At 39.8% G+C, this 24,480-nt stretch overlaps 1 protein-coding gene across 1 annotated transcript in view; it reads left to right on the top strand.

Annotated features, from left to right (window-relative positions):
- The window catches only part of GTF2F2 (general transcription factor IIF subunit 2), a 140,312-nt gene that overhangs the window by 14,130 nt on the left and 101,702 nt on the right, over positions 1 to 24,480 (top strand). The window contains exon 5 of the mRNA XM_074982807.1: positions 16,613 to 16,651. Coding sequence (XP_074838908.1) covers positions 16,613 to 16,651 — 39 coding nt within the window. The remainder of the gene's footprint in view (positions 1 to 16,612; positions 16,652 to 24,480) is intronic.

Raw genomic sequence — 24,480 nt, 5'->3', positions numbered from 1 at the left:
CTGCTGGCTAAGTTAGTTTTGATTTAACCGAATTACAGTAAACCCTCAAGTAACTCAGATTTTTGCACAAGTCGAGGGGAGATGGGGACCAAGATATATATAGCCTGGTTCCCACCTCCCCTGGGCTTGCAGAGTGGTGGGGAGACGTTCCTGTCTCCCTGCTACTTGCAGGACCTGGGAAGCTGACTAGCTCATGGCTGGTCTGTTTTCTGGTTCCCGTCAGTGCAGGGCAGCCAGGAATCAGGCTGCCGCTTGGTTCCCAGCTCTTCACCTCTTAGGCAGCAGAGTATCTCCTGGCTCCCCTCCCCTTGCAGAGCTGGGAAATTGACCAGGGCAGCAGCATTGGTCAGTTTCCCAGACTTGCAAGCGGAGGGGAGCAGGGAGCCAGGAGTCAGGCTGCTTGTGGGACCCGGGAAACTAACTAGCTCATGTCTGGTCAGTTTCCCAGTTTCCACCAGTGCAGGGGAGCTGGTCAGGCTCCCAGCTCCTCTCTCCTTGGAAAGCTGGGAAACTGAACAGGGCAGCAGCCTTGGTCAGTTCCTGGTTCAAAGGAGTTGGGGAGATCAGAGAGCCAGCTACCCATGGTTCCTGGCTCCCCTCGGCTGGCTGGAGTCAGGAAACTGACTTGGGCTGCTGCCCTGCTCAGTTTCCCAGCTGTGCATGTGGAGGGGAGCTGGGAGCTAAGCTACCGCCTGGTCCCAAGCTCCCTTCCACTCCAGAGACCAGGAAACCAGTCCTGTCGTGACAGCAGCCAAGAGTCAGGCTGCCACCTCTGCCAGGAGCAGTTTCCCACTCCTGTCAGGGGTGGCAGTTGTGTTATCCCAAGTTGTGTGTATCTTGAGAGTTTACTGTAGAAGCATATAAACATCATCTTTGTATATTGTGCAAAGAATATCTTGTGTGACTTTTTATAAAAAAACAAGTAATATTCAGTGTAAAGTTGGCTGCATTATGTATTAATGTATAGCTTAGAATTACATTGTAATTCTAAAGTCTTTTATTAAACCTAACGGTTTTATATTTGGTATTTATACCATTGTTCTAAACATACCTACAAAATAAGCAATTTACTACCAGCAGTAGCAGCAGCAGCAACAATGGGCTCAGCGCCCGTTGGAGTCTGATGCCTCTCTCACTATTTCCTTCCATCTTTCCCTGTCCATTGCAGAGTGGCTTAGTTTCTGTAGACTAGCTCCACACCACTCTACTACATCATCTACCCATTCTCTGTGGGGTCTGCCCCTCCTGTTCGAACCATCCATTATGCCAGATACCAGGGTTTTGATTTATCATTCGTCATTCATTCTGCAAATATGCTGCAATAGGTGTAACTTCTGTTGTATAACCTTCTGCAATACGTTCTCTTTTGGCTGTATCTTCCTATATAATTCCTCATTGGTGACCTTCTGCATCCCTCCTGTTCTCAGGATCTTTCTATAACAACTCCTCTCGAATGCCAATATTCTCCTCTTAAAATATTTTATCATCACCTGTGCCTCATCCGTACAACATACTGCTGAATACACACATTTTCAAGATGCTTAGCGTTGTTCCTATGCTAATTGTTTTGCTTTTCCAGAGCTTATCCATCACCTTCAAACTTCTCTTGCTTTTGCTATGATCATTGCTATTTCTTTCTTACAGTCTAAATCATATAGTATGTTTCTCCCCAAATATGTGAACTTCTCTATGTTCTCCAGATCAATCCCATCTACCCTGATCTTTCTTCCTATTTCCTTACCTCCAAATACCATTATTTTTGTTTTACTGATGTTCATAATCAGTCCATACTGCTTCCCTTCCTCATTTAGCATCTGCACCGTTTTTGTGAGCTACTCTTCATCTTCCTCAGTGGTAACTATATCATCCACGAACCTCAAGTTGTTAATTCTTTTCCCGTGCAGATATCCCTTCTACCTCTTCCTTGATCTTGTCCATTGCGCTCTCTAGGTGTGTGGTGAAGATATTTGGTGATATCAGATCTGCTTGTCTCGTACCTCTACTTGTTCTAAACCAACTTCCCAACTCCCCTCACATTCTTACCACTGCCTCCACATTGTCATTGATATCCTTCATCAGCCATATCAGTCTGCTCTCCACTCTGTACGAGACCAACACCACCCAAGTCACTTTCTGAGCCATACTGTCAAATGTCTTCTGAAAGTCGTCGAAGCAATCGTAGATGTCCTTTTTCTTTCATTGAGCTTTCTCCGCTGTCAATCTTAGTGCCAATATCTGCTTTACGGTACTTCTATCTTTCCTGAACCCTGCTTGCTTATCCATTAGATGTCCTTGTATCTGTGATCTTAGTCTCTCCGTCAGTATCATCATCAGCACCTTGCCCACATGACTCATTAGGGCATTCGTTCTTGCACTCCAGTGCACTTCCTTTCTTGTGTATGGTCACTAGCACTGATCTTGTTCTTTCCTTAGGTGCCTTCCCTTCTTTCCATACTATATTACATAGTTAGTTTATTTCCTGAATCATACTTTCTCTGCCATATTTGATCACCCTTCCTGTGATCTCGTCATTTCCAGGTCTCTTTTTTCTCTTTAGTTGTTTCACTGCTCTTTCTACTTCCTCCTTCAAAATGTAGGTCTCGCTCTTGATGCTTGGTGGGGATCAGTCTCTCTGAGACATTTGGGTCCAATTGTGCTTTGTACAAATGGGTGCACTATCTCATCCATTGCTGCACGATCTTCTCTTTGTTCATGAGCACCTCTTTGTTCTCATCTTTGATTGCCACCTGCTTTAGCTGCCACTTCCTATAAACATTCCTAATAATTTTGTACATCTCCCTGGTCTTACATTCGCCATAATACCGCTCTATATTTTCACACTCTTCCTCTCCATTTTGCCTTATCCTTTCTGGCTGCTTTCCTTACCTTATTGCATTTTACCCTATATTACTATTCCACACTGCCGGAAACATCCTTTCTCATCTTCAGCCCTCTCTTCTCTTGGACCAAGTTTAGTATCTCCTGTGTAATTCACTTCTTACTAATCTTCTCTTCTTCCGGAACAGTCTGTTCAGTTGCTTCTTCTATCTCTGTGGCTATTCCTTCGATTCTCTTATCCAGGTTACTTTCTGGGACCACATTCCTAATCTTCTCTTCAAGTGCTGCTCTGTACACATTCCCTATTTCTTCCTGGCCTAGGCTCGCCACATCTCTTCTTTTTTTAAACTGTGTCTTATGCTTTCTTTTGAGTTTTATCTAGATGTTTTCAGTCACTAGGCTATGGTCCGAGTCTATATCCACTCCTTGAAAAGTTCAGCACTGCTGTACTGATGTTAGCCATCTTCTTATCAAAATCATATCTATTGTGTTCTTGGACTTCCTGTCATTAGATCACCATGTCTGCTTTGTACAGTCCTTTCGTTGGAATCTCATGTTGCAGATCACTATGTCATGCTTCATAGCAAACTCTGGTAATTTCTAACCTCATTTGTTTCTTTCTCTGTGTCCAAACCTTCCCATGACTCTCTCCCAGCCTTCATTATCTGTTCCAACCGTTGCATTCTAATCTCCTCCAGTGATCAACACATCTTTCTTTGGTATCTCTTCCAGGGTCTTTGTCAAGTCTTTATAGCATAGCTCAATCTCTTCCTCCATGCTGTTTGACATGTGTGCATACAGCTGAATGACTGAGATGTTGAACGGTTTTGCTTCGCATCTTGCTACCATCATTCTTACACTCACCGGTTTGCATCCCAATAATGCTCCTCTAGCTCTTTTGCTAAGAAGGAATCCGACTCCTGCTTTGTGTTTCATTTCGTTCCCTGACTAAATGATTTCGCAACCATGCATCTCTCCTGATGCTGTCCAACACATCTCCGCCAGTCCAGGTATATCGTATCGGTATCTCTCCATCTCCTCCCGAAGCAACTCTAATTTTCCAGTCACCCACACTGTTCAGAGATTCCATGTGCCAATTGGTAACGTATGTGTTAATTGTAATTTTCTTTTGGTAGTCAACTTACCTACCTAACCCCGATCGCTCGATTGGTGTCACAGACCTTGTTTATCTGGGCAACATCCAAGCCGGCATCTTTTAGCATTTAGTCAGACTGGCATCAGATTTCATTCATATTCTTATTTCACTGTCAGCACATCATCACTCATATGATCACCCCTGCTCCCTTATCCAGGCTTGGGACTGGCATGGAACCCCCAGAGGCTTCATGGTGGAGTTAATTTACTACCTCCAAACAGTAACAAAACACTTGTAAGTATTAGATTAAGATGCTTGCAAATGGGTTAATCCCTTACTGGTCAGCTCCAACTTGGGCAGGCAGGTATTAGCAATGAACCCTTTGAGTTTACTTTTTTTTTATATCCTTTGACAAAGAAGTGGTGTCATTTGCCAAGTTCCAGCTCTTAAGTCTAACTCAGTTTAGAACCAGGGTTCATTCAAATCTACTGCAGGCCCACAATCCTGCCATCCTTTTTTTTTTTTGGTTATATGTTAATTTTATTTTTATTAAGTTTAAAAATCAAGTAACTTTGAGAAAATATGCTTATGAAAACAATGGACTGAATACATCGATTAGTGCTCAGTATACAAACTATGAATGACTGTTATGCCACTTCCCAGAAATGGTTGTGCTAGCTGACCTCAATTTAGACTTGAAACAGCCCTTCCGTGGTACTTGACAAGAGACTGCCAGTTCTGTTATACATCCTCTGGTATTTTTAGGTAGTTGCTATTAATTTGCACTTATAATTGCACCATTTTTGTATCCACTTTATCAGAAGAGTCTTGATTTCTTTTTAAAAGGAAAAAATAAGCTAGTGCACCAATCCTCAGTGCCCATGTCTTCAATAGAGAGGAAATGAGGTGCATTACATTTGTTCTCTTTATTTAAGTGTCACAAATGCATGCTAAAGCTTATGCATAGTTATAGATCATTTTTTGTTCTTACAATGACAAATAATTTGGGAGATGCTAATCTGTTCATAGTAAGTAATTAAGTAAAAATATCAAAGCTGGCTGGACAGAGTTGGAGTATTCAGATCTCAGATATTAAGTGGGCAGAACCAGCATTTAGAAATATAACATTGCCACTTCTGAGATCTGTTGACTTAAATATGTGTTTTGTTCATTCATGTGAAATTGTAAAATATCGCTATCTTGGCTGACATACTGAGGTTTGGAAAGACAGATAGCATTCATGTTTCTTTTGCTTCTCTTAATCCTTTTCTTGAGAAGCTCCCTAAGGTGTCTCATTTTAAAAATACTTATTTGCCCATTGTTTTCAGGCAGAACCACCAAAGTACATTTGCTTTTGCACTCATTACCATTATGAAATTTTGTCCTTTGGCTTTCCTACGGCCTTAAAAGCATGCAATGAGTAAAATGGAAGTAACGGCTCACACTGGGGGGAATCAGTATTATCTAGATAATTAACTGATATGGATTTGCATTTATAAATCCTTGGACAAATCCCAAGGAAGAATATGAAGTTTGTTTCTAAGCTGTTCTGTGCTACGAAGTTATGCCAACTTACCTGTGTCACTCAGCACTGTGAAAAATGTGCCCTGTGTGATGTAATTAGTAGATGTAAGCCCCGTTGTAGACAGTCCTAGGTGACAGAAATTGGGTCAGCCTTAATACAGCCTCTCAAAGAGGTGGATTTTACTGCAGTGATGGAGGAACACCTTCTGTTGCTATAGTATATGTCTTTCACTACTTTGATGCAGCTGCTGCTGTAGTGTTTCTAGTGCAGACATACCCCTTGGTCCCTGAGTTTTATGCATTTAGGTGGGTAGGGCTACTGTATTTAGTAAGTTGTGTATAATTCTAGTAGCCTACAAAAAATCTGTACAAAGAATGTGCTGTACTCTGTGCCTGTTTGATGGATTAGATTATGCATAGTCTATAAAGTGCCACAGGACTTCTCATTGTTTTTGCAGCTACAGACTAACACGGCTATGCCTCTGACAGCCTGCCTGACCTTTGTGTAATCTATCCAAGCATGTTTGAGATTCACTGTAAGGCTTAACTAGCATGCATAATCTGCTTCTAAAATTTGTCCATTGTAGAAATCTAGAGAGTGCTACTTGGAGTTTTTTTTCACACTTTTACAAAGTACTACTCCCTCGACTTCACACTTTTACACAGTACCACCCTTGAGTTAGTGAGTTTTAATAAATACATAATGTTTGTTCAGGGCATATGGCACTACTGAATAGAATGTGCAGTGTTTATCCGGAACAATCAATCCAGTAGAAAAAGTGTTCAATCTGGTGCACAGCATCTGTAATGAAGAGAAGAATTAAGTCATTTAATGACTTTTATTTCCAATCTGACTGCTGGAAAAAAACAGGTATAAGCCTATTGTTTTTTATCAGCTATTTGGAGACCTAGCAAACTTGTATCAATGTTGGGTAGTTAAGACATTGCTTTTAGTCGTAGCTTTCACCACAGGCTTACAGCAGTGTTGCAAAATACATAGGTTTGATTGTGTAAGTGAAGCTTTTTTAAACAGAAGAATGGAAAAGAGAAGTATGAAGGTGTGAAAGGAAAAGGACAAATGGCAGGGGTAAGAGAGGCACACGTGTGGTGATTGAAGTACTTACGGAGCCAGAGAAAGTATCAATGCCATTTGGGTCCCTCTCTTGGTCTGATTTGATTGTGATGTCTCTCAGTACTAGGACGACAAATGCCCAGTGGTGTCATGATGGATTCCATTGTCCCAGGAAGTGTTTTGGTTTGGCACCCATAACGGTGACACTTGCTCCTCTTCTTATATTTTTAATTCAGGCAGTAGTAGTTGTGCTTGTGCTCGCCTGCACCTGAAGTGTTTTTTTTTTTTTTTTTTAAGGATTCCAGAAAGGGATGATAGGTGGAATAGCCCATCCCCTCCCTATTTTCTTCACTGGTTGAGCCTATTCCATCATGCTAATTTTGGTCTCTTAATTTGTGGTCCCACACATGGTCTTAATGCAGTCCTTAATTTATATCAGTTGATTTTTTTTTTTTGGCCTGTTTAAAGCTTTCTCCCTTTTGCACCTTTTCCCATCAATAATCGTGGGTTATTTTAACACTATGTAAACTTGTATTGACTTTCCCTTGGTTTTTTGACTCACAGAGGGGGTAGGCTAACCAGGGCCCAATTATCACTACATCTCCTTACCTCCATGGAATGTGTTCATGAGTTGAGTCCTCTTCCTGTTTTTAAAATGTCTGTCACAAACTCTACAGCAATTAACAAAAATGCCGGTAGAGGTGCCAATCCAAGTAGGTGGCCCAAAGACAGAATTGACAGAAAATGAAACAGAAACCTTCATCAAAACCCACTTGATTAAAGGTATTTCCTCTTTCACTTAGGGCATGTTCATAGCTCAAAGATAGTTCCTTGTTTCTGCATCTTTTTTCTTGATGTCCACAGAAAGCGACTTCCCTTGGTGGCTGAGAAGAGAGGGATGGACGTAGCTGCCTCTGAAATCTGCCTTTTCTGTTCTTAACAGTAGCCAGAGAGAGGTTGCTATGCAGATTTAAGACACTGCTTTGCTTTAGTTCTCTATGGGCTTCTCTGAAAAAACGGGTAAGGAATCAGGCCTGAGAGCTAATAGATGGTCCTCCACATAGTACCATGTTGCATAACTTCAGGGCTACTGAGAAAACCTCTACTTCTAGTCTTGTCATTGTGAAGATGTTTGCTTAATATTTGTTAAAATCTAGATAGTGAAAAAAGTGACCCCACTGTGGGTCTTGAAACAGACCGTGTACCCAGACTTAAGTTTGCTTACTGGTCATGTGTATACATATAGGTTGTATGCAATGGGAGCTAGATGCCTAAGTCTATGTAAAAATCTTACTAGGTGCCTATCTGCATCTTGAAGCACTGAAATAGCTGTACACTTCCTAAGATATACTAGGCTTTGTGTGTTGATGTGTTTCTGGAACCTGTGCTGTCCCCATCAGTTTCATTCTGCACCCATTGTATATTTTAGCATTATATATTTTAAGTCTAGTTCTGTGGAACTCCGTGAAGCATTGTGTTGCATTCTAAGACGCCAAGTGAAAAATACCAACTTAATATGCTGTGTTGTCCAACTACAAATTAACATTTGAAATAGTTAGTGTAGGTTTTGTACCTATACTACCCATCCCAGAATGTTTCTTGATTGGTTTGATTTGCACGGCCTTTTTTGGTAAGAATACTAGTGCATGTTATCTGCAATACATGTATCCAGTTGCTGGGTAAAACACTAATGTCTGAGTATGCTGGTCCTGAAGATTAGTTTATCAAAGCTGGGTAACTGGAGGGTGTGGTTCTGTGATTGTTGCACAGGGAACCCAGAACACAATTGTTTCTCTTGCTGTTGGGCTAATTTTTGGTCTTATTTTTGCATTGAATATGAACAACATCCTGTTCCATAAACATCACCATATGTACATCACCAGTTGCTATGCAACAATGCTATTTGTGTTTCCAGTCATTTTGTCTTGTCGTTGTCATCAGTTGGTATAGTTGTAATTTTTGGGGGTGGGTAGGAACATTTTTGGAGGTTTTTGCATGTATTTCAGTATGTTACATTGAGTAAAATGACTACTTTTTTAAATATCATCAGAGAGGAAGCTGTGCTAGTCTATACACTATCAAAACAAAAAGCAGTCAAGTAGCACTTTAAAGTCTAGCAAAATAGTTTATTGGGTGAGCTTTCGTGGGACAGACCCACTTCTTCAGACCACAGCCAGACCAGAACAGACTCAGTATTTAAGGCACAGAGAACCAAAAACAGTAAGCAAGGAGGACAAATCAGAAAAAGATAATCAAGGTGAGCAAATCAGAGAGCGGAGGGGTCGGGGGGAGGTCAAGAATTAGATTAAGCCAAGTATGCAGACGAGCCCCTATAGTGACTCAGAAAGTTCCCGTCCCGGTTTAGCCTGCTGCCAGCTTTGTCCACATATCTTCTCTGGAAATGCCATCACTGGACCTAACCAGGTTACTCACAGAATCACGGGCACTTTCTCATGCTTCTCTACTAACATCATATATGCCATCATGTGCCAACAATGCCCAGATGCTTTGTATATTGGACAGACTTCTAACTCCCTTAGACAAAGGGTTAATGGGCACAAAAAAGACATCAAAACACTCCAGATCCACAAACCAGTTAGTCAACATTTTAATGGAGTGAGGCATTCTGTCAATGACCTCAAGGTATGTGTGTTACTGAAAAAGAATTTTCACACCCTTCTTCAAAGGGAAGCAGCAGAGCTGGCTTTTATATTCAAATTAGGTACATTAACACATGGTTTAAACCAGGAGGAGAACTTTGAGTCACTATAGGGGCTCGTCTGCATACTTGGCTTAATCTAATTTTTGACCTCCCTGCCACCCCTCCACTCTCTGATTTGCTCACCTTGATTATCTTTTTCTGATTTGTCTTCCTTGCTTACTGTTTTTGGTTCTCTGTGCCTTAAATATTGAGTCTGTTCTGGTCTGGCTATGGTCTGAAGAAGTGGGTCTGTCCCACGAAAGCTCACCTAATAAACTATTTTGCTAGTCTTTAAAGTGCTACTTAACTGCTTTTTTTAAATATGTGTGCAAGGTCTCTTTTTTAGATTAGACATGTTTGATTAAAGTTATCATTTCTGAGCTTTCTTCTGGCAGTCACCATAGGGCTAGAAAGAAGCATAATTCGACAATTTCAATCCTGGATCAAAAATTGGAAGGTGATTGTGTTAAATATTTAGCAGTACACTTTATTTTTTAAAGTAACTATGAATCAGTTTCCATCCTATTTTAGTAGCCTCTTATATCATTTTGTGACAGCAGGTAGCTCAGAAATGCTGACTCTAAATTTTAACTTAACTTTCAAATATTTGATTTATGAATAATGAAAAGTGCTTTCCTTACTGTATTGGATTTTGGATAGCATTGTAGAATGTGCTACTTGTGTGATTCAGAACAGCAGGATCAGGAACAACATATAGGATATGTTTTGGTTTTACACTGTGGGCTAATTCAGACTTGGCAAAAGTGGATAATTCCATTGAGTGGAGAAGGCCCTGCTTACATGGAATTTTGAGTTTGGCTTCATAGGTCTTAGACCTTGTCTTCTTCTAATAACTTGTTCCTAGACACAAGTTAAATGCTACTTTGTGTTTTACTCTAAGTTAATTATACAGTAAACTCTTTCATATCTGTCATTCTGTTATCCGGAACTCTCAAATAACTGGCATTTTAACCATAAGTAATATGTAGTTACATTTTCTGTAATACGCCACAGTCAGGTCTCAGACTACGTGAGGGTTCTGTTCCATGTGCCCTCGTGTAAAGCTGGATTCTTCGTTAAGTGGGGGTCCATCTTTTTCCCTGGCAGAACACATGTTCTTCAGCTGGGGAAGCGGCAGAAAGGTAAGTCCTGGGGTGGGGATAGCAGTTGGGGAGGGTTAAGCCTGGCTGTGGGTTGGGGCCATGGAAGGCAGGTGCCGGGAGCTAAGCCTGGGGTGAGTTAGGGCTATAAGGGGGTGAGTGGTGGTGTTGAACCGGAGCTGTGTGTGGCAGGTGAGCTGGGCCACGGGGGGTTGAGCTGGAACCAGAGGTGCGTGTGGGTTGTGAGCCAGCCGGGGGGCTGCACCTGGGCTGTGCAGGGAGTGAGACGGGCGGCTTGTGAGCTGGCAAGGGGGTTCCACTGGAGATGTGCGAGGTGGTGGGAAGCTTGAACCAGAGCCACGTGTGGGTTGTGAGCTAGCGGGTAGTGGGGGTGGGGTTGGGGTTGCACTGGAGCTGCGCGGGGGCGGAGGTGGCGCAAACCAGAGCCATGCGTGGGCAGTTTAAACTGGGGTGGGGGAGTGACCTGGAGCTGTGCGTGAGTGGTGTTGAGCTCGGTGTGGGTGTATGGGGTGAGCCAGAGTTCAGTGTGGGCGGTGAGCTGGCAGGGGGTTTGAACTGGGGCTCGGGAGGTTGAGCCTGAGCCTGTCTGAGGGGTGGTGATTTAGAGCCAGAGGTTGGGGGCGGGGGGCGAACAGGAGCTGTGCACGGGAGGGGTGTGGAGCTGGGGGGACTGAGCTGGGGCCATGCAGAGCCGATGGGGGTTGAATCGGGGCAGGTGGGGAGCGAGTTAAGCACAACTGGAAATTGTGGTACAGGGTTTACTGTAGGAATCGGGGTCAGACGTGTAAGAGTGGGGTCACGTACTCTTGAGACCTTGCTGTATAGTGAGAGTAAATACAAGTAAATACAGCAGATACAGTATAAGTTTACAATGTACAACACTGCTGCTGTTGGTAAATAAACCTCTCTGCATACGTTTGTTTGATTCTTAATACCTAATCTTGTTTTTCTTTAGTGTTATGTATTGCTAGGTATACCTCTCCATTATCCAGAATATTTGAATATTTGTTACCCTCCTGGTCCTGGAGCTGCCGGATATGAAAGAGTTTACCATATGTCTGAAGTACTCATAAATCAAGCTGCCACACTGAGTTATAAAATGTGGTATGACTGTTTCTTTTCAAAAGTAGGGCAAAAGATTCTAGGAAATAACCAAATAGTTAAAACTAAAGTTGTGTAGGTTTTTAAATGTTTTTTAAACGAGTGTAGTTTTTGAACATCAGCTAACAGCAATTTGTACCTTCTAAACTTACATAAGAAATTCTCTTAGTATAGCAAATTCCAGCATAAATAGCACAGAAAATAACTAAATTATCTGTCTCTCTTTCCAAGAGGAACTCGGTGATTGATGGATTGATTGTGTGGATTGTCATAACCTCCAGTCCACAACAAAAAAGCAGCTGCTAATATCCTCCATACCAGTTTTTTTTTCTGACTGATACTCCTTTCTTAGAGACTTTCCAGTGCATCAAATTTAAGCTTTTTGTGATTGCATTCAAAGCTCCAGGTTGATCTGCCCATTTCTCTTAATAGGCCGCATGCATATCTCTCTACCCAGCTATGTAATTCTCTTTTTCCACAGCTGATTTTGACTCTTTTTTTTTTTTTCCCTCACATTAATTCCCACATGAAAAGCCCTTTCTGAATTGGCATGCTGAGCTGCTACTGCAATGGTAGATTCCTGACACGCAGTTGCATGCCCACCAAAATTGATATTCATGGTTTGTAGTTTGGGTTTATTGTTACTAGTTGACATCTTTGAAACCTCAGACGTCCAGCCATTTTAAGTATTTTGGAGAAAAGATTTTACTTACAGAAATTGATTACAGTCCTCAAAAAAATGTTTCTCTTGCTTCATTAAAGCCATGCTGCTATCATCATTATAATTAGTTTTTTGTTTTATTTTGTTTTCTGTAAAATCCTCAGTTTTCAAGATACTTAGCGTCTTGTGTATTATTTCAAACTAGAGTTGGGCTAAATGATGGTCCTTGAGTTTTCAGATCAGTTGCTGAACAAAATAACTTCTGCCACTTCTGTATTAAAGTTTCCGTTTTTCTTGATATCCATCCAACACCTAGTGGGGCCAGGACATTGTGCAGTTCTTCCACCTAAGTAAAATGAAATTTGAAATTTCTGAAAAATAAAATGAGAATTATAAAAAAGAGAAGAGTAAAGCCTCAGTAAATTAATACTTTCTGTTCGTGCCACCCTTTCCATTTTCATGTACCTTTGTGATTCAAACATTTAGTTGCACCGTCCATTGTCCAAGATGCCTGTGAGGTCTCAGTTAATGCCTCCGTGTTATTTTATGCATGTCGGGCTGTGGCAGCAGCAGGAGAATACCCTTTGGCAGCGATATGATCAAAAGAACAAAAAGGCAGTCCAGTAGCACTTTAAAGACTAACAAAATAATTTATTAGGTGATGAGCTTTTGTGGGACAGACCCACTTCTTCAGACCATAGCCACACCAGAACAGACTCAATATTTAAGGCACAGAGAACCAAAAATTGTTATCAAGGTAGACAAATCAGAAAAAGTATAAAGTGTGGTTCTCTGTGCCTTAAATATTGAATCTGTTCTGGTCTGGCAATGATCTGAAGAAGTGGGTCTGTCCCACAAAAGCTCACCACCTAATAAATTATTTTGTTAGTCTTTAAAGTGCTACTGGACTGCTTTTTGTTTTGATAGAATATAGATTAACAGGGCTATCTCTCCATTACTATTCATCATGATCAAAAGAAGTACAAGTTAAACCTCTCTAATCTAGAACTCTCTCATTGGGCAACATCCATAATCTGGCATGATTTTAGTTAGCTGGATGACCACTTATCATGGGTGTGGCCAAGTTTCCCATCGTCCCATAAGGTTTGTTTACAGCCACGAGTCCTGGCTCTCAGTGTTCTGTGCTGTTATTTAGCTCCAATTTACCTCTAAGTGTCTTCTAAGAGCCCAATAAGCAGTGAAAGTGTTGGTAATCCTGCTGGACAATATGACCTCCTGTGGTTTGGCAAATTCTCTTGTCCGGCACCAATTACGTCCCAAGGGTGCTGGATGAGAGAGGTTCAACCTGTAGACACAACAATAGCCCATCTTGTTAATGCAGATTCCAAAATATTTGCAAAGATCAAAAAGAACTTGCATTCTGTAATCAGAAAACCAAATACTGCTACTCACATTGACTTCTTTACAGGCTGCATTTTGATGGATAACAGCCTTTCATTCACATTAGACAAATTACCAAATCTTTCTGCTTCAGCTTCTCCCTCTGTAAAATGGGGATGGAGTTTGCTCACCACCTTGCTGATGGGTGAGATGAAGATGGATAGATGTCTATTAATTGGTTTAGTTTGGCTGATTGTCAGGAGTAAGATAACGTTTGATTTCGTTTTTGTTGTTTTAATGAGAATGCCTTGAGTAACCTTGTTAATTCTTTTATAAATTCAAATATGGCATTTTGCAGATATCAAGTGCAAAATAAATTTTAGTGGTGAAAGTTCTTTCACTGTGTGATCAGTCAGTTTGGAAACGTGTACTGTGGTATCTTTAAAGATTATATAGACACTCTAATTTATCAGAGGTTCCCAGAACCTTAGACAATAGGATTTGGCATTTTTGTACTCCTACATTAAAGAGTCTGAACAAATCTGCAGTGATCTGTTTAGTAACTAGGCAGAAGGGTTACTTTCTCCAGCGTTTGTCTGGAAGAAAGGGAAACCCCAAATACATGTGAAAGCAGAGGGCCTACATATAATAAATAAACTGCCTAATTCTGAGTAAGAGGCTGAATATTTTTCTAGGATCTAAATTTTAGAGTTATCTCTGCTGTTGAGGGTATGTTCTGTAGCTAAATAAAAGCAATCTCGTTCATTTACGTTGTAGAACTTGGTAACCTTATCTAGTGTCTAAAACTCAAAATGATGTGGACTGCCTAAGTATGTTGCCTTTTATGCTATAGTCTTAGCTGAGTAACAAACCCTATATTGTTCATATTCTGCGAAATGACCTGTGGAAGAACTTACTTGAACACTTCAGGAGTGTAGACACTCTAGAATTATGAAATGGCTTTCTGTAAGCTTTAAGAAAATTGAAGGCCACAAATTATGTTGCAGAAACTGCAACTTTTTATAGTTCCAGCAAATTTGACTGGTATTGTGAGCCTATGCACCAGGTCACAAAGCCAATCACTTAGATTTGTCAGGGTTGGTTGACCCATTATCATGTTTGCCTTCCAGAGCCAAACGGGAAACAAGAGTATTTGGTATTGCTGTACTGCCTTGAAAGGCAGGCTTCATGGCTTGGAAAAAGTGCTGGAGCATGTGTGTGATTGTGTGCCCCAGGGCTGGATGCTCCTTCTGGTGATGATTTCATCCTTCTCAGGAAATAGGTTATGAAGCAGCCTGAGACTAAACCCCCATAGGAGTGTCTTCCTGCGAGTGTTCCCTTGCTAATCTCCCACTCCTTCAAAACCACAGTCTAAACATGTATGCAATTTCTGATCCAAAAAGTCATGACTTTTACAACTTGAATGACTTTTCAGTTGTTTTATAACCTAGATAGGGATAGGTCATCTTTTATTTTGTGCATTTGCAACTACAGTTAGGTTTGTGTATTTGTTGTGCGTACAGAATTTTGTGGAAATAAACCACAACCAAATTGGAATGCTTTTTGCTTGAATATTTGAGTAATGCTATACAATATAGGAATGGCAAGTAAAATGTTAAAAGAGGCATGTGAACAAAAAAAGACATTTTATTCCTATGGGAATAAAATACTAGTATATTTGAATGTTGCTGGGAATCTACACCAATTTGGGGGATTCTGTAAGCAGTCAAGCTGTAATATATTCTGTGTGTGTAGATAGATGAGATTGTTGATTGTGTTCTCTCATTGAGCAAATGATACCCTAAGTCTCAAACTTCATGATAAGTAATGTCCAAGAACAAGATTCTTGTGGGAGACTTCATTTTTTCTAATGTGTTTAGTCCCCCAGCCTGTCAGTCCTCACGGGCATGAAAATGAGAAAATAAGTTGAATAAAAGAATTACTCACTGAACTCTATCAGAGAGGTAGCCATGTTAGTTTGTATCTTCAAAAACAACAAGAAGTCCTGTGGCATCTTATAGACTAATGGATAGTCTGTTAGTTTATAAGGTGCCATGGGACTTGTTGTTGTCACTGAACTCTAGTAATAAGTCACTCAGGTTGCAAGTAAATAATCTTTAAAGGTAGCTATGGCAATTCTGTTGGCTTGAGTAGCTGAGGATAATAATTCTTATTAATATGATTCTGTATTTGGAAATGCTATTTTTATTCCTATTCTGGGCAGACATTTGTTAGTGGTCAAGGCAGGGAGGAAAGAATCCGGTTTAATTTTGAATGGTCATAGTTCTGTGTGGAAATGTAACTTGACAAAATTCTGTAGTTTAGGGTTCAGTTCAGTCAAATATATCCACTGTTTTTCATATCCTGCACGATTATATGGCTGTAATTTGCACTGTGCAGACTTCAGTGTAGGGGATAGAGTACTTGAAAGTTTTGGTAAGTTACTTGCCCACTCTGTGCCTCTGTTTTCCCTCCCCCACTTTTCTGTCTTGCCTATTTTATTGTAAGTGTCTTGGAGCAGGGACTGTGTTTGTATACATTGCCTAGCCCAAAGAGCCCCTAGCCTCATTTGAGGTGTGTTTAGGTCTTCAGTTACAGATGAAATGATGATTAATGATGATGAAATGGTAAATTAGACAGCTGTGGAAGGGTGGTTAACAGGAAGGATAATTATTTTGTATACTAATATTCAAGAAAGCTGTAGAACAGACTGCTCTCTCTCTTCCTGCTCCTTGAAACTGCAAGAGTGAAGAGCTCTCTTCAGAACAATCTATATTTCTAAGCCTACAAACTTGATCAGTGTGGCCTTGTGAATCTCACGTTTTCTGTTCATTATTCAGTTCCGGTCTTGTCACTGACTCCATATCGGCATGTGCCTTCACCCAAATGGAGCCCTACTAACAGGAGCTTAGGGATGCTTCTGCATGGAGTTTGTTCGGTGTTTGGACTCCAAGTGAGACTTTTGTTGTTCTTTGTGGGGAATTGCCTCTTGCCAAGTATATTTATAAACTCTAGGAAAATGACTTTTGTGTTTGTATTATTTCTCATCCCTTTTATCCAGTTGTACATTCTTCGATTTTTTTTACTGCTTACACATACTTCAGAATAATTTTTGTCATACTCTGAGATCACAGAAATATTTTTTTTTTTCCACCAGAAAGCCTGACAGAAGAAAAATCTGAGAGCAGCAATTCAGGTAAGTGTCGACCTTGACTGCCTGATACACTTGAGAAATTATTTGCATTTAATAAAGTAATCCTCATTTTCAGTTTTTCTATTTTACTTTTTGTGCGAGTCTGCTGACTTTTAAAGCAGAGATGAGGAACCTTTTTTCAGCCTGGGGCCACTGAGTCACAGAAAAATCAGTCGGGCCGCACAAAAGTGAGAAGCAAAATAACAAAACAAGCCCAACACACCAAACTGCCTACAGAAAAACCTCAGTGGTCATTGCTCCAACAAGGGCAGAAAAAAACAAACCCTCACTCATTTGATTCCCAATAAGCCTGCGGGCTGGGAGAATTGCCACAGGGCTGGAGCTCAGTGGGGGTCGGGGAAGGCTGAGGCCAAGGTCTAGAAAATAGGGGGTCAGATCTGGCCTTCGGACTGTAGGTTCCCTACCCTGTCTTTACTGTTTTGTTCATGGTGACTAGATGGTGAAGCAATGTATAATTGAAAAATGACTTAAATTGACTGCTACAATGAGCAGTTTAAAATATTCATAGATTTTTTTTTATAGGAAATGTGAAGTTAGTACAAAAGGAAGAATAGTAATTCTTAATATTTCTGAGAATCTATTTTTAAATGTTTGGATTCAATATTGGTGGGGCTTTTTTGTTTTCCCATGTTTGATTATTTTTAGTTCATGATCTTAGTTTTTGATGGGAAAGAACTTTTATTCTGTCTGATTGCCAAAACATGAGATATTTGGATTTAACCCTACATAATAAGATATCTAAAAAGGTCATATATTAGTTGTATTGCAATCATTGGATTCTGCATATTTAACTGTTGTGCACAGGACATAATTGTCAAGGATGAGTCAAGAGAGGGGAAAAATATTGGATCCGTATTAAGACAGTTGTTTCAAAAGTGACTTATGAAATAGAGTTAAAGAGGACTGTGGTGTTAAAATCAGTTCAGATTAATGGAGCACCAGTGATCATCAGTTCAGAAAGCCAGAAAGATAGGGATAGGAAGTTTAACACAAGAAATATCAGTCAGGTAAGATGCAATGTGAACACTAATAAAATAAAGCCTACACAGATACATTTTGAGAAGATGGGATGAGTTGTTTCTTTTAAATTGTGTGTCAAAGCATGCATTTTAAAGAATTATTTTATATAATAAGCAGACTGAATATTAAGTTTTCTAATTGTAGGAAAACTAGTTTTCAGATGAGCTATAATTACTACAATAATGTTTATAATAAGTATAGAAATAGCATTTTGTGTTCTTACTCAAAGGTAAAGTAGAGTGATATGAAGGAAGACATGCACATATTTAGACTACCTCTGATTATTCACAGAAAATCAGATATGGCTTGCCTAGAAACAAGCTGTTCTAATGATTTTACCAAGGTCAGCAACATGTTGGTTTATGACTTACATTGCTTGAGTTTCAAAAGAACACGAGAACATGGTAATGTTAAGTGTTACTTATGAAAAGGTCCGATTCCTTTATTTTTAAATGAAAAGCTGTTTGATGGAGAATTAAAATATAATTGAAATGCAGATGCAAATGAGGGCCAATTCTAGCAAGTACTTGGGGAAGGGATATATTAGACACAGCTAGCATAAAATATGGAGAGAAATGTAAGTCTTCACAGCACATTTGTAGCATTTACATGTACAAATAAAGTACAGGTTGAGCTTCTCTAATCCAGAATTCTCTCATCTGTCAACATCATGTAATCCACCAAAATCTGATTAGCCAGATGACCACTTACCATGATTGTGGCCAAGTTTCCTGCAGTCCCATAAAGTTTGCTTATAGACACCAGGGCTCTCAGTGTTCTGTGCTGTTATTTAGCTCTAATTTACCCCAAATGGCTTCTAAGAGCCCAGTAAGCAGTGGAAGTATTGATAATGCTGCTAGACAATATTGACCTCCTGTGGTCCTGCAAATTCTGTTGTTCACCACCGGTCATGTCCTCAGGATACTGGACAGGGAAGTTCAACCTGTACAGTAAAGGCTATGATGACACTTAATAAATGGTAACAAAAGGGATATTAGATGGATTGCAAAGACTGGCTTCTTCCTTTTTCCCCTTCAGAACAATCCTTAAACACATGTCCAATATTAACATAGAATTACTCACTAGGACATAATTTTTCACCCACTTCCATATGAATCTTTTAATGTTCCAATATTTTGACTTTTATTTGAATCCCGTCTTAGCTTTAAAGGTTGCTGAAAGAGCATACCATTTAGTTTTGGGTATTGGGAATAATTATTTCAGAGAGTGGATAGGTCATTAGTACTGAGCTGATTGAGATGCTTCTGATGAATGGACTAACCATATGAAAGGGATCGTGATGTGTGCTTAGAAATGTTTGAGTTGCGAATGCATTTGCATGATTCAGTCTTATGCTTATAGTTGGAAATGTTATATGATTATTTATTAAAATTGAATACTCATACCTTGAATACTGCATGCAATTATGTTCACTGCATCTCAAAAAAGATACATTAAAATTGGAAAAGTACAAAGAACAAGGGATATGGAACAGCTTCCCTATGAAGATGTATTAAAAGACTGGAATTCTTCATCTGGAAAAAAAGCTTATGGTGGGGGGATATGATAGAGGTCTGTGAAATCATGAATGGTATAGAAAAAAGTAAACAGAAAAGTGTTATCCCCTTCAAGAATCGGGGGTCATCTGATGAAATAAATCAGCATGTTTAAAACAAACAAAAGGAAGCACTACTTCACGTGGTGCACAGTTATCCTGTGGAACAAGTTGTCAGGAGATACTGTGAAGGCTGAAGGTATGACTGGGTTCAAAAAGGATTAGATAAGATTGTGAGAGATGGCCTTCCCTGGTTATTAGCTAAGATGGTCAGAAACACAACTCCATGCTCTGGGTATCTGTAAACCACTGACTGCCAGAAGCTGGGACAGGATGACAGGAGATGGACCACTTGGTAAATTGCCCTTTTCTGTTCATTCTCAGTGAAGCATCTGGCACCAGCCACTGTTGAAGGACAGGATTTACTGGGCTAGATAGACCACTGGTCTGACCCAGTATGTCCGTTCCTATAGTCTTCTCTTTTAGAAATGTCATTGGTCTAATATGATATATATATAAGCTACTTTTGGGTCTTACTGCTGGTGTGTAGCATCTTATACCATAGTCTTTGTCTGCCATGTCTGCGAGTTTATTCTAAGCAGTTTTGAGACGAGGATGGTTTCTTGTACAGTGCACAGTGATTAGGACCACCCTTCTTTCATTAATCTGGACTAGCTGTCTAGATACAGACTTCAGCAGAACATGAATAAAATAAGAAAATGCTTTGCAATAGACATTTCTAACTAAGTTTTACCCTCTCATAATAGAATTATTTTTCTTTTTTAAAAATGAGGAAATTGTGTGGGAAGAAGAGAAAAGATATGCAAAAAAGAATATTAGGACTGTAAGGAAATCACTCAAAAGTTAGGAAATACCAGAAGTAAGGTTATCTACTTACAAAAAAAAGGGATTACATTATGTTTATGCCTTATGAGCCAGTCTTCTGTTAAATGGATCACATACTGTTTTTTCCTATGGGGTCCTGCCTCATGTAGTGGGTTTTATGATCAATGCTCAGGGATTGAATTAGGGTTGTTTATTGATTGAGATGGTTGTCTGTAGAATTCTTAACTTGTTCACTGCAGAAGTTGGAAGGTGCACAGTGGATGATGCAGATGAGTGTAAGAAAAAAGTACACCATGTCATGGTTAAGGGTGATGAATAATACACAGGAGAACTGGCTGTTTTATTGATTTCATATGTGGTTCTGGGCCAGTCACTTAACCCAACATTTTCAGAGGTGGCCACTGATTGTGTATTACTTGACTTCTGAGTGCCCAGCATGAAGCACCTTCGGCTGACTTTCATAAGTGTTAATCACTTGTGACTACTGAAATCTGTGGAAGCTGTGGGTGCTCAGCAGTGGCATAATGCTGTCTGTAGGAATGAGCACTGGGTTGGGATCCAGCAGAGCCTAAATTCTATTTCTGGTTCTGTCATTGGCTCATTATATGAGATGGGGAATATCTCTCCTATTTTTGCTTCTTATTTCCCTATCTATAAAATGAGAAGTTTGAAAGCACCCAACTTCCTCACATAGGAAATGAGGTTTATTTAGTTCATGCATGTACCATGCATTGAATGTATAAAGAGCTGTTGGCAAAAACAAGTGGTTGGAAGTCTCCATCCCCAACTGCCTTATTTAAGGGCACCCAAGAATAGTCAACTTTTGTGAGATTTAGCTTTAAAATATGTTTTCATTTCTCATGTGTAAAAGCACTTCTTTACTTGCATAGGTGTTGCCAAAATGGATTAATAAATATGTTTCAGGCTCAGATACTATGGCGATGAGCACCATAGAAAAGCTCGTGGGGAAGTCAATTCCATATTCAGTGCAAGTTGTGGGTGTGATGTACAGTTGCAAAGAAAAAGAACCACACGTTGGTGAGAATAAAAAGAAGTATTCAGCAGCAGCTTTGATCCCTGAATACCATCCATCCTCTTTGAGATGGGTGTTGTGGAAGAAACGTGTGGTCATATAATTAGAGAGTGATGTGATACACTTGTGTAAGTTAAAATTGCATGGGCCGCCATAGTGCGGGCAACTATCTAAATTTTGAATGTTTAGCTCAGCAAACTTAATATTCTTTCCATCTTTTTTTATGTGGGGGTAGATACATACGTTATCTGTAGATGAAAAGGAAATTACTCGTTTCTTTTAAATTGATATTGTTCATTGGGGGTATGTGCATGACTGTGATCTGTGTATTTATTCACTAGTTGATACAAATTATATGTATGTGAGATATGTGGAGTTGTGGCAAGCCAACTGTAAACTTAAATCCAAATTCAGGTTTCAAAACCTAGACATGAATTAATAGCAAACCCTGAACAACTGCTGCTTAGCACATATTTTCCTTCTGGACAACTTGTCACTCATATTCCTCTCTTGAACCTGCTGCCTTCTCTTCTGGTGGGAAGAGATGCATCCTTTTTATGGTTTCCCTTGTGCATTCAAGAAAACGGAGTTAATTATTTGATATGCCTTGGGCAGTACAGCGTGAACCTAGTGTATAAATTTTGTCTGCCATAAATATTAATGTGCTGGCAAATTGTAGGCATAAATACTTAATTCTTAAACTGTCTGTAGATAGATAAACCTGTATAATTAGGAGCATGAATGTTGAAAGAAAGGAAATGATTTAGAACATTTTAGGTTTTGAAGACATTTGTACTGGAAAACAAATAGTACAGAGCAAAGTGATCTGTGGGGCAGAGGGAGAGGAATAAAATTTGCATGGAAAAGAGTATAAGGCTGTGTAATTTTGTGCAACTACTTAAGAATAATTTTGTATTAAGTTCACGTTAGATTTCTTTTCTTCCACCTATATATTTCAGAATACATTTATTAATGATGTAACTGTGAAATATGATGATCAACAGGAGTTAGGGTGCACTACTCAAATTAATTACTCTCCAGAAGCATATAAAGTCCATTCAAGTGTGAAATATGCCATCTTCCAGCTTGATAAGGCATCTTTGACCAGGATCTCTAATTGCCTTCTGTTCAGTGTCTTCTGGGCCGAGCAGATTCACACAACACTGATATTACGAATTTTTCAGTGCTGTCTTGAAACTGTGGTCAGGGCTGGGTCTTCATTTGCTGTGTAAACACAGTGAAGGGGAACAATCCCTGCCCCAGAATGTATATAGTCTATTTCAAAACACGATATAACAATGGATATTAGGAACGCTATCATGTTGTAGGGAGGGTATACTAGCGGAAGAACTGCTGATTAACATGGGCCAGCAATTATAAATATTAGAAATCCCTAGTGGCCAACTGTACGTTTCAGTATAGTACAGATATTTTATCACGTTTCCTATAACAGCACTGTCATAGACTCAGCTTGCATTGATTTTCTTTCAGGAGCAGTTGTTTCTTAAATATGACCTTTTTCAGTAATAATAAGAAAAAACAACTTGTGCTCATGTGTGCAATGTGACTTAACGTTACAGCTTTCAGTCACTCCTCTTGGCATGTGCTGAACAAGAGTCTGTCCTAAGTGTAGGGTTCATGTTCATTTCCAAAGTTACCTGCCTCTAGAGACATGTTAGATGTGCCTTCATTGTTGATGTAGTAGACTGAACCAACATACTCTCCTGGTTCAGGTCACAGAGTTTGCAGGATCTTCCTCCATATCCTTCTGGATGAATCCCTACAGTGAGCCTCACATTACAAAACCAGCCTCCACAGACTAGACAGACGATTACAGTGCCTCCTTAGTGACCACTTTTTCTTTGAGTGGGGGCTCCTGAAAGATAAGGTACCTTTAAACTCTCCTTCAGTCTTTGTAATTTTTTCAGGATAAATGAGCATCTTCTTTCCCCCTCCCCCGTTTTTCCAGTTCTGTGATACAAAAGCACTGACTTCAGACATGGTGGTGGAAATACTGTAAGAGTTGAAAGTCTTAGAAAAAGCACTTACAAGATTTATAAGATTATAACCCTCTTGATCTTCCTATTTTTTCAGCCAAGCTTGCAGGAACTTTAATTTATTTCTTGCAGTCACTGGTTTCAATGCTGAACAGATACATTGCTTCCTTCCCCGTACTTGCAACGGGGTTTAACATCCCTAATATATGTAAGCAATAGGGAGGCAACAAATTGTATAAAATTAGGTGTTCCAATTTCTTATTCTATTTGTTTCTGAATTCCTGGTCTCCTCATCAGTAGTTTGTTTTCTTAATTCTCCTTCCTTCCTTTATTGATGGTTTCTGTGTTCACTCCTGACCTTGTCCTGTTTTCCTCACTCTATGTATCATCTCATAAATTTGAGAACTATTTCTATGGTATGGGGCTGCAGTAGCATCTCTGTATTTATTAGTTTATATTAAAAATACACTTGTGAATTTCCAAACTCCCCAAACACCCAAAAGTACTTCCTGCCTGAAATTTTGCGTAAGATAAACCAAAGGAAAATGTTCTAGTTGTTTTGAGGTGACTCAGATAATCCATTTGAGATATGTAACTTGAAAGAAACAACTGCTGCTTAATATTTGGAAAGGTCTTTCTGTTTGTGCACCTTTGTCATTGCCTACCTCAAGCATGTGGTCTCAGAATGTCAATTTCTGACATTTTTTGAGTCTTCATAGAACTAGCCCGTATAAGTATTTTTAATTATGCTATTTGGATAATTGAAAGTGTATTTGCTGTGGGGAAAAAAACATATTTCTGGTTGTTTCTCCAAATTTGCACAAAGATGTGTTTTCAGGTGACTCATAAACCTCTAATAGGGATCTGTAGCAGGACATGGTCTGCTCCTGCTTTCTGCATCACAGAAACCTGCTTAGACTCCACTGATTGTGTAGCCACACTGTGCTGTTTGTAGCGTATTCCTCTAGCAACACCTTTGTGGTCTCAGCTAACAATGCCATTTGCAGTACTTCTGTCATCTTTTTCTTCTGCGCGTCTTATTAGTCCTGAGCTGAAGGGCTAATTATCTCTTTAGCTCACCCAGTGCCCCATCCACAACTGGGATAATGAACTTAAATTATCTATTCTGCTTTGTCTGGAAAACCAGTGAGTGGCAGAGCAATCAGCGTGCAGGCTCACCTGTTAGCTGCCCACACTTGGTCACAGGATCATATAATCAAAGACTATGCTATTTTAATCCTCATACTCATCATTGAATGCAAGCACATTTTTCAAGTGCCAACTAATAGGGTTTCCCCCACCACAACGGATGAATAAGTAAGGTAAGGGGTGGGTGTGTGGGTGTGGGTGTGTGTGTGTG

This window comes from Carettochelys insculpta, chromosome 1, assembly GCF_033958435.1.
Source record: "Carettochelys insculpta isolate YL-2023 chromosome 1, ASM3395843v1, whole genome shotgun sequence".
NCBI classification, from domain to species: domain Eukaryota; kingdom Metazoa; phylum Chordata; order Testudines; family Carettochelyidae; genus Carettochelys; species Carettochelys insculpta.
The sequence above is the reverse complement of the archived record's forward strand: the minus strand, read 5'-3'. Positions and strand labels throughout refer to the sequence as shown.